We start from the raw sequence: 11278 nt of genomic DNA, 5'->3' as shown, positions 1-11278 counted from the left end.
TGTGCCTCGAAATAGAGCTTGGCAGAGCCCAGCGCTGCTGATGGCTCGGTGGAGAAGGCGGATTTACTTTTCCAGCCTGTGACATTTCATAAACATTTTCTGTTTGTTGGAGCTGTGGAACCTCACGAGGTCAAACCCAGCACTAATCTGTCAGAGTTACCTCCCCAGACTTTTGTCTCCAGTGTGTATACACATCCAATCGCTGCACTTTGGGATTGTCCCGGGGCATTTATCCCTTTGTGTTTATCCATGAGCACGTTGGAACAGCCCCACAAAGCCTCCAGACGATATTTGTTTTTTCTGGTCCTGAGGACTCCATTAAGCAGAGGAGCCCTTTGATGCAGCCTTTGACTTTGGGGGTTGATCCACCATCTCCTTCCTGACCCACTGGGGCTTCGATTCATTCCACAGGAAGGGAAGTTTGGAAGTGCGCATCCCAAAACCACTGCAACACCGGGCTGCACAGAAATCTCTCGGTCTGAAGTAGGACACGGAGGGGTTTTAAATCCAGACGGGTCTTTGGGAACCCTCAAGGAACAACATGAGGAGGGTCCCACAGAGTTACACGGAGAGTTTGATCCATGAGGGCTGAGCATCCTCAGGCTGCTCCAGTCAGGTCAGCGTTCATCTTTATCCTGTATCGGGATACGGGAGCTCTGTGGGACAGGCAGGCGCTGTGGGGACACGGGAGGGCTGAGGAATAGGCGGTGTGGAGACAAGGGAGCGCTGTGGGGACACCGGAGGGTCGTAGGGACACGGGAGCGCCGTGAAACAGGCGCTGTGGGGACACGGGAGCGCTGTGGGACTGAGGGCGAGCGCTGCCACCTCCTCCTCGCCCCCTCCATCGCCTCAGGGCGCGCGCGCGCGGGCTCGTCGCGGTTGCCAGGGCTCGGAGCACTGGGCGGGGTGGAGGCAGAACTCGGCTGGCCAATCAGGACAGACCCCGCCTCGGGCGGTGGCCAATCGCCGCAGGTAAACAACACTCCCCTCCGGGAGGCGGGGAAGGGGCGGGGCGAGAGGCTCCGCCCGCCAATCAGAGGCCGGGAACCGTGGGCCAATCCCAGCGCGCGAGAATTTGGGCGGTCTTTTCAAAACGGATGAGGAGCCGCTGGTGTCCCTTTAAAGGCGTGATGCGTCCCTCGCCGTGTTCCTCCGCGCGGCCTCCCCGCCCCGCTGCAGCAACGCGGTGCCGCTCCGATCCCCGCTGTGCTGGAGCTCCGCGGTCCGGCCGTGCCCTCCCCGGACCTCGGAGACCAGTTGGGGCGCCCTCGGGCCGCGTGAGTGGGGGGTGGACTATTTGTCTTCCGTGAGCCGCCTCACCGGCGGGGATCGCTCCGCGCGGGACAACAGAAGCCGTGGGCGGGGACGCGGCGCCGCCATCTTGGAGCGGGGCCGGGGCGGAGGGGAGCGGCTGGGGATGGTGCCGTGACAGTGCCGTGACTCCCCACGGGGGTCCAGGCCGCCCTGCCTGGATGCGGGGTCAGCGGCCGAGCCCACCCCCGTCCGCGCGGTGACGGGAGCCGGGCTCGCCTCCCCCTCCCCGAGCGGTGAAGGGCTGCGGGGGGCGCCCGGTGTCCCCTCGCCCCCGGCCTGCGGGGCCCCTTTGTTTCCCTGCTGCGGAGGGGAAGGAGGCGAAGGGAAGGGAAGATGAGCAGCGAGGCGCTGTGGCTTTTCAAGCAGCTGAACCTCCATCTGGAGCTGGAGGGGAGGTTCCAGCCCCGCGAGAAGGGACTCAGCCTCATCGAGGGCGCCGCCGAGGTGGGTCACGGTGTCGGGGGGCTCCTCTGGGCTGAACGAAAATTTCAGAGAAAATTCTGGCTAATGGAATTTAAAGCGCGCTAACTGCGGAAAGTTAATTCTTTTCTCTGTATGCGTCGCTTGCCTTTTGTTTTAATTCTGTATTCGTCTGTAGGTATTAACGTTACCTTATCCAAGCGCTGTGACCTGCAGGGCAAGGCGTTTAGTTCTTTAGGTGTTTAGTATTTATTGTTTAAACTTGGAGCGAGCACGGGAGCGGGAGGCTGTGTATTGTTACCGTCGGGGGAGCTTCCTGCCGCTGCAGGGGAGGTGGGATGTAACAAACAGGGGAACCACTGGCTTTCCATTGGCGCTGTCTGGGGAAATGAACCCAGAACCGTTCAATGCTGAGCAGCAAAATGTAAATAGACCATAAACATCTCCGCGTTAACGACCAAAGTTCCTTACTGAGTTCGGGGCAGGCTTATTATGTGCCTTCGGGTGCATATGAGTTCTTTGGGAATAGCCTTAATATTTAACAAAAAAAAAAAAAATCCCTGAGATAAGTCTGCTTGTTTGTTATGAAAGCAGAGCTGTTGATTAAATATTGACATGCAAGGCAGAGAGCTGTGTGGTCATTTCTAAGGGCGGGAGTCACTGTGTATGCCTGCAGTTGGTGACTTATTTAAGTCTTAAATGTGTCTTAAAAGAAGCAAGTGGAGAGCAGGAGATGTGGTTATGCTGGCTGTTGCACCAGTGAGGCTCAGGACCTGGCTGTAATCTCTGAACCGCGGGTGTGATTTGAGTCCTAAGTGTCTAAATTTATTTTCTTTTCAATTCAAAGTGAAATAAAGTATTTAAGGAAAAGTTTGCTCCTGTTTGAGCTAAATAAAAGGCTCTTTAGGGAGTGAAGCACGGCGATTGCTGCTGCCACAGAATAATTCTGAGTTTGCCTCTCTCGACGTAGAACGAGAATACTCTGTGTCCAAGACAAAGGAATGCCAAGGTGGAAGATCTTTGGAGCCTGACCAACTTCTTTGGATTTGCAACTGAAACGTTTGTTTTGGCTGTCAACATTCTGGACAGATTCTTGGCTCTTATGAAGGTATGAGTGTGGCTCTTGATTCAGCTGCAGCTCCAAGGTCTGCTTTGTGAACCTGGAGTTGAGTGCAGTTCCTTTCACCCCGAAGGACAAGTAGCAGCTTGATTTACTTCCTCGAATAACTCTGTGCCATCACCATGCAGGTGTCTGAGACAGGAGGAATTAAGGGAAACAAGCCAGGAAGTGTTAGAGGCTGTCTCTGGGCGCTGAACTAAAGCTTAGCTTAGCCTTGGGACCGACACCAAGTGATCATTTCCTGCGTGGTTGTGCTGCTTTAAGGCAGGAAGCTTGGACTGAAAGCAGTTCCTCATTATTAGATCAGCAGAGAAGACGAAGTTGCATCACTTCTCTGGTCGGACTGGCCTTGAAGTGGCACGGAATGTACAACGGGAGAGGGGAGAGGAGAGCAGGGGCAGGAACAAGCTGTGGAGGGACGGGGCTGCCCACAACAGGCTCAGACTGGATTTGTGTGGGCTGGGCGAGCACTGCCGCTCGGAGGAGCAGGGAATTGCAGTTCCCACCGCGATGTATTTGTGTCCCGGTGGGGAACAGCCTGAGGCGAGGCTGCTCAGCTGTGGGACTTGACTTCCTCAGCCCCAGTGGCGTTGGCTCCAGCTCAAGTGAGGGGACACTGCTTATGGCTGGGGCAGATCAGGAGCTGGCCAGCACCGGGTTTGGTGGAGATGATTCCAAACACACTTGGTGATGCACTCATGGCTCTTCCTGTGTTTTTTCAGGTGAAACCCAAGCATTTGTCTTGCATTGGAGTTTGCTGCATGCAGCTGGCCGCCCGTGTGGTGGAGGAGGAATGCAACATCCCGTCTGCTCACGAGATCATCCGCATCAGCCAATGTAAATGCACTGTGTCCGACCTGAAACGGATGGAAAAGATAATTTCAGAAAAGTTGCACTTTGAATTTAAAGCTACTACTGCCTTAACCTTCTTGCACTTGTACCATACTATTGTACTCTGTCATACCTCAGAAAGGTGAGCTGGTGGTGTTTGCTGAGCCCCTGTTAATCCCCTCTGAGATGATTGCAGCCTTGGCTGTAGAGGAGGCAGCTCCTCAGTTCTTGCTTCCTGGTGAGGGAATGCTTGTTCATGCAGACCCTTCCTTCTTCTCTTGGATGTCTCACAGGAAAGAAGTGTTGAATCTGGACAAGTTGGAAGCACAGCTAAAAGCTTGCAACTGCCGTCTGGTGTTCTCTAAAGCAAAAGTGAGTAGAAGCAGTTGCTTGTAGCTGCTGAGTGGGTTTGTGGTGGCTGTGGTGCTGAGTGCTGTTTCCTGCTCCTTTCAGCCATCTGTCCTGGCCTTGTGCCTTCTCACTCTGGAAGTTCAGACTCTGAAATCTGTTGAGCTCTTGGAGATCCTTCTGCGTGTTCAAAAGCATTCGAAGGTGAGTGTTCTCAGTGGGTTGTTTGGGCTGACATTGTTAACGATGGCTGATGTTACATTTAGGGTCCCTTAAATGCATCCCTAAATGTGTCTTTACAGGGTCTGTTTGGCTGAAAGAAGCAATTAAAAAATAAGCTTAAATGTATAAAATCAGAGGAACTGCTGACTCAGTGTGTATTCAATGCATGCTTTAACAGGCAGCTGATGGAACTTCTACAGCTCTGGCTGTGTGGTCTGGGGAAACTTCCAGTCTGTTCTGGGACTGCTGGGCTGCTTATTCTTTTTGTCTGAATAATTAAACCTGGGGGTATTATTATTATCATCATCATCATCACCATCACCTGAGGGTTTTCTCCCTGGATGGAGGTCAGGCACTGAACAGGTTTCCCCCCCAGGGAATGGGCACAGCGTGAGCCTGGCACAGCTCAAGGAGCATTTGGACAGTGCCCTTGGGTACAGGGTGGAATTGGTGGGTTTGTCCTGTGCAGGGCCAGGAGCTGAACTCCATGATGCTTGTGGATCTCTTGTAGCTCAGGATATCCTACGAACTAAAATGGGATTCATGGCCTCTAGCTGTGTGCTGCCTCCCTCGATGGCCTAGAAGCAGCTTTTCACTCTTGCAGTCAGATGGAACAACCCCAGTTTCTTAAGGGATACAAGTAGTTCCTTAAAGTGCTATATTATTCCATTTTAAAATGGTGGTTTAAAGTTTTTTCTTCTGTTTTAAAGCAGTTTAAACACCTTCACTTTGATTTGAAAATGGAATTTTAAAAAAGTTTTATTCCATTTTAAAATAGAATAACCTTTGTTTCATTTTTCCTTTGGAAGCAATAAAGATAATGGTAACAAGGACTGACAGGCAAACTGTCAGCCTAACTCCACCTTGAACAGGGACTTGTCTGGCAGGTGTGTAGGAGTTGGTAGCTCACCTTTAAAAGCAGCTTTGACAAAGGTATCACAGTTACGACTCACTTCTGTTTGACTGATATTTTTTCCCAAGAAGGTAAAATGGAGGCAGGAGTTATCCTTAGAGCCTCTATGTTATGGACTAACTAACCTCTGGGTTTTTATTTTCAGATAAGTGATAGTGACCTACTTTACTGGAGGGAGCTGGTCTCTAAATGCCTGGCAGATTATTCTTCTCCTGAATGCTGCAAGCCTGATCACAAAAAACTGGTTTGGATTGTTTCGAGGCGCACAGCCCAAAACCTACAGAACAGTTACTACAGTGTTCCTGAGCTGCCAACGATCCCAGAGGGTGCATGTTTCAATGGAAGTGAGAGGTGGGTAACTCTTGGCTGCTTCATTTGTGGGGAATTCTCCTTTTCCTCTATATAACTATAGAGGAACTAATTGCTGCTGCTTGGGAAATAACAAAGTGCTAGCTCTGACAATATTGCTGGGCTTGGAATATGCCTTCAGCACCTGGAGAGAAGGGGGAGCTGTCCTTGTTCAGAACTTCTTGGCTGGGTGGGGGAGGCACTGTTGGGTTTCAGGAAGGCTTGCAAAGGTTTCAGTCCCCAGAAGGAATTGATGCTGGCTGCTTGATCGGTAGGGTGTTGTTGGCATCAGGAGGATTGTGCCTTGTTAGGATTTCAGCTTTAGGAGCCCTAAGGAGCTTTAGGCTGAGCAGCATTTATTTAGATGCGGGATGTTGCTGCTAGCAACACAAAGCGTGCAAGAAGCACCGGGATTGAGGAGTGCTTTGACTTCACAGCCACTTTGCAGGGGCTGTGCTTTGTTAAAATTGCCTTTCCCACTGTTCCTTCTAGTGAAGACTCCTGTGAAGACATGAGCAGCGGGGAAGAAAGCCTTAGCAGCTCTCCTCCGAGTGATCTGGAAGGCACCTTCTTCTTTGAACTCAAACCTAAACCCAAGTGGCAAACTCTCAGCTGTCGCTCTTAGCACTGAGTCTGGATTGTATTAGGCTGAAGTGTTGAATGCACCATAGAGTCTTTTGGCAATAATAAATGAGGTGGTGATCTGTTAACTGTATTAAGGGAAAACTTGCTGTGGTATATCAATGCTTTGAATGCCTGCCTTGGTTTTTTGTTGTTGTAATTTTAAGGAATTAAAAAAAAAAATAATTCAGGTCCCCAGATCAGCAAAAAAAGAAAAAAAAGTTGTTGTACAGTTCTGTTGTCAACAGCCATGAATGTAGTTCTGTACCTGGTGGTCCAAAACCCTCAGCAGCTCAACACCTGAGTAGGTGTCAGGGTCTTGTGCGAGAAGCATGGAGCAAGAGTGAGAAGCTTTCCTGAAGGTTAAATGGGAAGCACTTGGTTGATGGAAGAAACTTGCTCCATGGGTTCAGGCAAGCAAGGGAGGGGCCCAAGAGGAACTGTGCAGTTGTTGTCCTGGGATGTTCTCGGGATTCCACCTGACAGAATCCCAAGCTTGGCTTGATTTCAGTGTTGACCCTGCTTGGAGCAGGAGATTGGACTGCAGTCCCTCTCGAGGGCACCTCCACTCCTGGGAGTGGTGTCCTGGGATTAGATCCAAGTGGCTGGGTGGGTTACATGGAGCATGTATGTGTGTCCGTAGTGCCAGGCTGGAATGGTTTACTCTCCAGTGGGCCCAACACTGAAACTGCTTTTCCTTTTCAGCAGGGTCTTGAGTTGTGTGCTCCAAGTAGCAATTTTTGAAGCTTGGCTTTTATAAACTTCAGGGATCCCTATTTCACACCAGGAGTATGTGTGGTAAGCAGGAGGTTTCTAGTCAATATAGTTTTCACTTTGAGGTAGTATAAATTGTGTGGCCAGGAGTAATTCCATGTTTTCTTTAGTACGGATGTTTTTACACTGAAATTCACATAGTATACTTCAGTGTGCTTCAAATCCTGACATGTCAGTCCATGCTATTAGCTTAGACTTCTTAACTTGGTAAGCCTTGCTAAGTCTACATTCCTTTGAATATTTAACCCTTGTAGTTGTTTTTCAGTATATTCATGTTATTGATTGAGTCATAATCAGACTTGTTTGCATGCTGATGTAAAGCAGTTAGTGCAGGAGAAGTGGAAATTACGCAGTAAAATATCAGGTAAATGTGATGGTGAAGTAGTTAATGTAATGGTTTTTCTTCTCAACTTTGTTATCAAAGCACAAGTTCCAGTCTAATTGTGTTTCTCCCTGGTGAGGACATGGCTAAAGCAGACTAAAGTAGCTCAGAGTAACGGTGTGAGGTGTGGTGGTGCCAAAGTAGAAATGAAGGAGCAAACAAGCTAAAAGCTGTTTCCTAGGTGCCAGCGTTGCTTTAGAAAGGTAAGAGTGATGCTGTAAGTCCATAACTGTTATGTGGTTTCAGTTTTCTAAAAACACACAAAAGTTTACAAAAAGTGTATATGAAAATGTAAATTAAAAAAAATGTACAGAAAAAAAATTTAAAACAAAAAAAGAGCAGAAAATACTGTATTTTTTTACATTGTATGTAACTTTTTGTAGGTCTGTGGCATGTAGATAGTAATTTATTGTGTACTCTGTATGATACGAATCATGTACCTCTGAAGACTTCTTGCTGCAAGTCTCTGCTCACTTCAGGAGTGCTTGGGTAAGGAACCTACTGAGTCTTGTTTCAGTTGAGAACAAAAATAAACCAAGTGCTCTGTTTGTTACCTGCTGTGGCAGTCGGTTCCTTGAAGCTTTTGGCTTCATTTTTTTATTTTTTATTTTTGTGCTGTGCAGGGTGTGTGATCCCACAGCTGGGTTCCAGCTTTCCCAGGAGTTGTGGCAAGAGTAAGGGGAGACCGCACAGCAGTGGGTGAGCTCAGGGCTGTGTCCTGGGCTTGCACAGCGTGGGTGTGCCATCCAGCCCCTTTCACATCTGTTCCATGGGGAGAAATGGGCTTGGGAGAAGGTTGTGGCTTCACTTGTGTGGTTGGAATGATGGAGGCTCAGCTTTGATTCTGCCAGGACAGGTGGCTGTGGATCTCCCCAAGGAGGTTTACCTGGCTTCCCCCAGAGAGCGGGGATTTTGGTGGTTGGCTTGTTTGTAATAGCAGAGGTGTGCAGGGCTTGTGGTCACGAGGGTTTAAATGCCTGCTGATTTTCATAACTGCTCTGTCAGTAAGCTCTCACCCAAACCAGTCTGAGAGGCCTCAAAGGCAATGCTTTTGTGGGGAAGCCATCCCCTGAAACAGCTCCTGCCTGTGTCCACTTCCTGGGATGTTGCTTCCTGTGCTGCTGAACCTATTGGAAGCATAATGCTGAAAGCTCACACAGGTTTCTGAGAGCATCTTGAAATGTCATCCTGCTGCTCTCCTCCAGCTGGACTGGGCCACAAGGGATCTGCAGTGGAAGCACCTCTGTTCCTGGTGAGTTGTCATTGCATAATTAAGTAATTATAACAATGGCCTTTTAAACAGGAAATTGACTTCCCCACCACTTGATGACATATGACAAGTGACACTCGGCAATAAAGTGTTCAGAATAAATCAGTGCATTCAGACCCTGGCCCTTAACAGCTCCCCTTTTTTTTCCCTGATGGAATAAGGAGGATATTCCTGCCAGAGCTTAGAGCACTCTGAATTTAGAGCAGCATGCACTAAAGAGCTCTCTTTGGCTCTCTCTAGGCCATCTCTTTGCTTGGACTAACAGGTGAGTGAGTTATTCTTGTGATCCCACTTGGCTGTCAGGGCTTTGGAGCTCAGCAAAATGGGAATCAGTAAATGCTTGGCACATATATAGTGTTATTTATCTTAAAATACATGTTGCAGCTGTGGGGTGTCACATGGCTACGCTTTGCGGTGTAAGCCTGTGGCTGGTGTAGTGCATCTCCTGAAAGCAGAAAGTTGCCATAACAACTGAATGAAATCAATTAGAGTAATAAGCAATTAAAATCTCATCCTTAATGTTGCATAAACATAGCATTTCGCTCATGAATTATTAGCACTCTTGCCTCTAGACCTGTACATTCTGGTTCTGATTTGCAATCTCAACCATTTTTGCATTAATGAAGCGCTTAATTTCTCCTTCAAAGAGTGCTGGTGGGTTTTTTTTTTTTTTTTTGGCCATGGCAAGTAGGTGGTTCATTAGGGACGTGAACACTGTTAAACTCCTAAATGGAGGAAACGTTTGTGATGGGATTTCTGGAGTGCTCAGCACTGGCTTTGTTTCCACCCAGTGAAGTCAAGAAGGAGAAGAGTAGCCTGTGATCTAGGGAAATTTAGGTCCTGGGCCTATGTGGAGGGATAGAATGTAAGAAAATAAAGATAGTGCAGAAGGTAGTCTCACCCTGAGGAGTTGCAGCTGTACCAATCCCCAAAGATCAGAACAGGCCTGCCCTTGACAGGCCACAGCTGTGTCCAATCAGAAGATAGGTGCTACAAAAGGGTGGGTTAGCTGGGTGAGGGGAGAGCTGGAGTTGGTTGGCTGTGCTGTGCAGGAGGAGCCAGTGCTGCCAGGAGCTATCTGTGAGAAACCACAGAGAAGGTGTGGGACTTTTGCAATATGATGACAACAGGCCTAGGAAGACAAAGGCAGATCCTTCTTCTGTTCCCCACTTCCTCCTTGACCTTCTGTGTATTCCTGAGCCTCCTGCTTCCTTTGTTCCCTTTGTAGAACAAAGCCAGGAATAGCTCCTTGCTGTAGTGCTCAGTTGTCAAGGATAAATCAGCTTCAACCAGGGAATGGCAGAGCTGTTGTGGAAAGGTGGGATGTGTGAGGGCCTGTGGGGAAGCAGGGTTTGCTGACTGTTGGCTTTGCAAGGGCCTGTAGGCTTGTTCTGCAAGAATTTTGTGTGGCTGGGGGTCAAATGTTTCAAAGGTAAGAGTGCAGGTTATAATCCAGAGTCTCCAAGGAACTTTGGAAAACACGTCTGTTTAGACCACTAGTCTAAATAGTGGGCCTGTCATGTGCAGTGGCTGAGTCAGGGATTTAGGAAGCCTTTGACATCCAGAGCTCAATTATTAACTGGTAGGGAGCAAAAGCACTGGAGGTGATCCCTGTCTCTCTCCTGGCAGGATGACAGAAGCCAAGGCCAGCGGTCTGAGGGTTTGTGCCACAGATGATCTGAAGGTGGCTGTGGTGTCTGTGCCAGCTCCTTGCCCAAGATACTGGCACAGTGCATCCACAGGTTATCTGTGTGGTGCCTTGTGCTTTCCTCAGCTTTTATTGTTCCCTTGAATGTAATCCTGCTGCTTTTATCCTGCCTGGGCAATCAGGAAAGGGCCACACTGAGTGCTGTAAATGCAGCGTGAGCTGAGAAATTAAACAGGGCCTCCTTGAAGGAATTTGGGTTTTTTTCTGGTCCCAGGATGTGTACTTGGAGTGGTTACCTCCACAGCCTCCAACTGGCACTGGAATAGCTGGTGGAGTATTCTTACAAGCCCAGGCTGGGATTCACTCCTGCACTGTCTGATTCCCTGTTTTCAGCATGTTTTCTTTAACCCCAAGCAGGTGGTGATGTGTTCTCCTCTGATCCATGTGCAGGGGCGCTCTGTGACTCCTAGTGCCTGTGAAAACATGGATTTCTGCTCCAGTGGGAAAAACCTGTGCACTTCCTGTGCCAGGCAGTGAGGAGGGCACAGTCATAGGACGTGTCCAGTGCTTTTTCCATAGTTAGCTGAGTGCTGGGCAGCTGTTGCAGCTGTAACTAGTGTGTAATTCTCAATGTAAGAGATTGGGATGCTTTGGATTTCAGTGGGAAGCAGCTGAAGGCTTGCTTGACTGCCAAATAAAGTCCTATTTAGGCTGTATCGAGGTACATTTTAGTGGTGTTCATCTGGAAATGTGCAGTACTGCCACACTTGTTTGGGAGGGACTGTTTTGCGGAGAAAAGAAGAAACCTCACAACTTGTAAAAGTTGTAAAGCCTGGTATGCTTTTATTACGACGCGCGCCGGACGCAAGACTCCCCAAAAGGGCATGCGTGCCCCTGGAGACTCAGAGTCTCCTTTTTATCTCCTTTTCTAAATGCATATGCATACAGTTTCAAATTAAGTTCATACATATTCATTCTACATGACATTTAGCACTAATTCTTCTTTATCGAAGGAATTCTTAAGTCGGGGGCAGATTGACTTCGTGGTTTTTCTGTTTTTCTTTCTC

General features: G+C 48.8%; 1 protein-coding gene across 1 annotated transcript; it reads left to right on the top strand.

Moving 5' to 3' along the window:
* Positions 1-1352: 1352 nt before the first annotated feature.
* Positions 1353-7846, top strand: CCNG2 (cyclin G2). Its single transcript, XM_005495160.4, has 7 exons — positions 1353-1758; positions 2705-2842; positions 3577-3827; positions 3979-4057; positions 4139-4237; positions 5314-5519; positions 6009-7846. The coding sequence occupies exons 1-7, from the start codon at positions 1648-1650 to the stop codon at positions 6139-6141; spliced, it is 1017 nt and encodes a 338-aa protein (XP_005495217.1). The 5' UTR covers positions 1353-1647; the 3' UTR covers positions 6142-7846.
* The last annotated feature ends 3432 nt before the right edge of the window (positions 7847-11278 follow it).

The sequence above is a fragment of the Zonotrichia albicollis genome, chromosome 5 (assembly GCF_047830755.1).
Source record: "Zonotrichia albicollis isolate bZonAlb1 chromosome 5, bZonAlb1.hap1, whole genome shotgun sequence".
Classification (NCBI taxonomy): Eukaryota; Metazoa; Chordata; class Aves; order Passeriformes; family Passerellidae; genus Zonotrichia; species Zonotrichia albicollis.
This window is presented reverse-complemented; position numbering and strand designations above follow the sequence as displayed.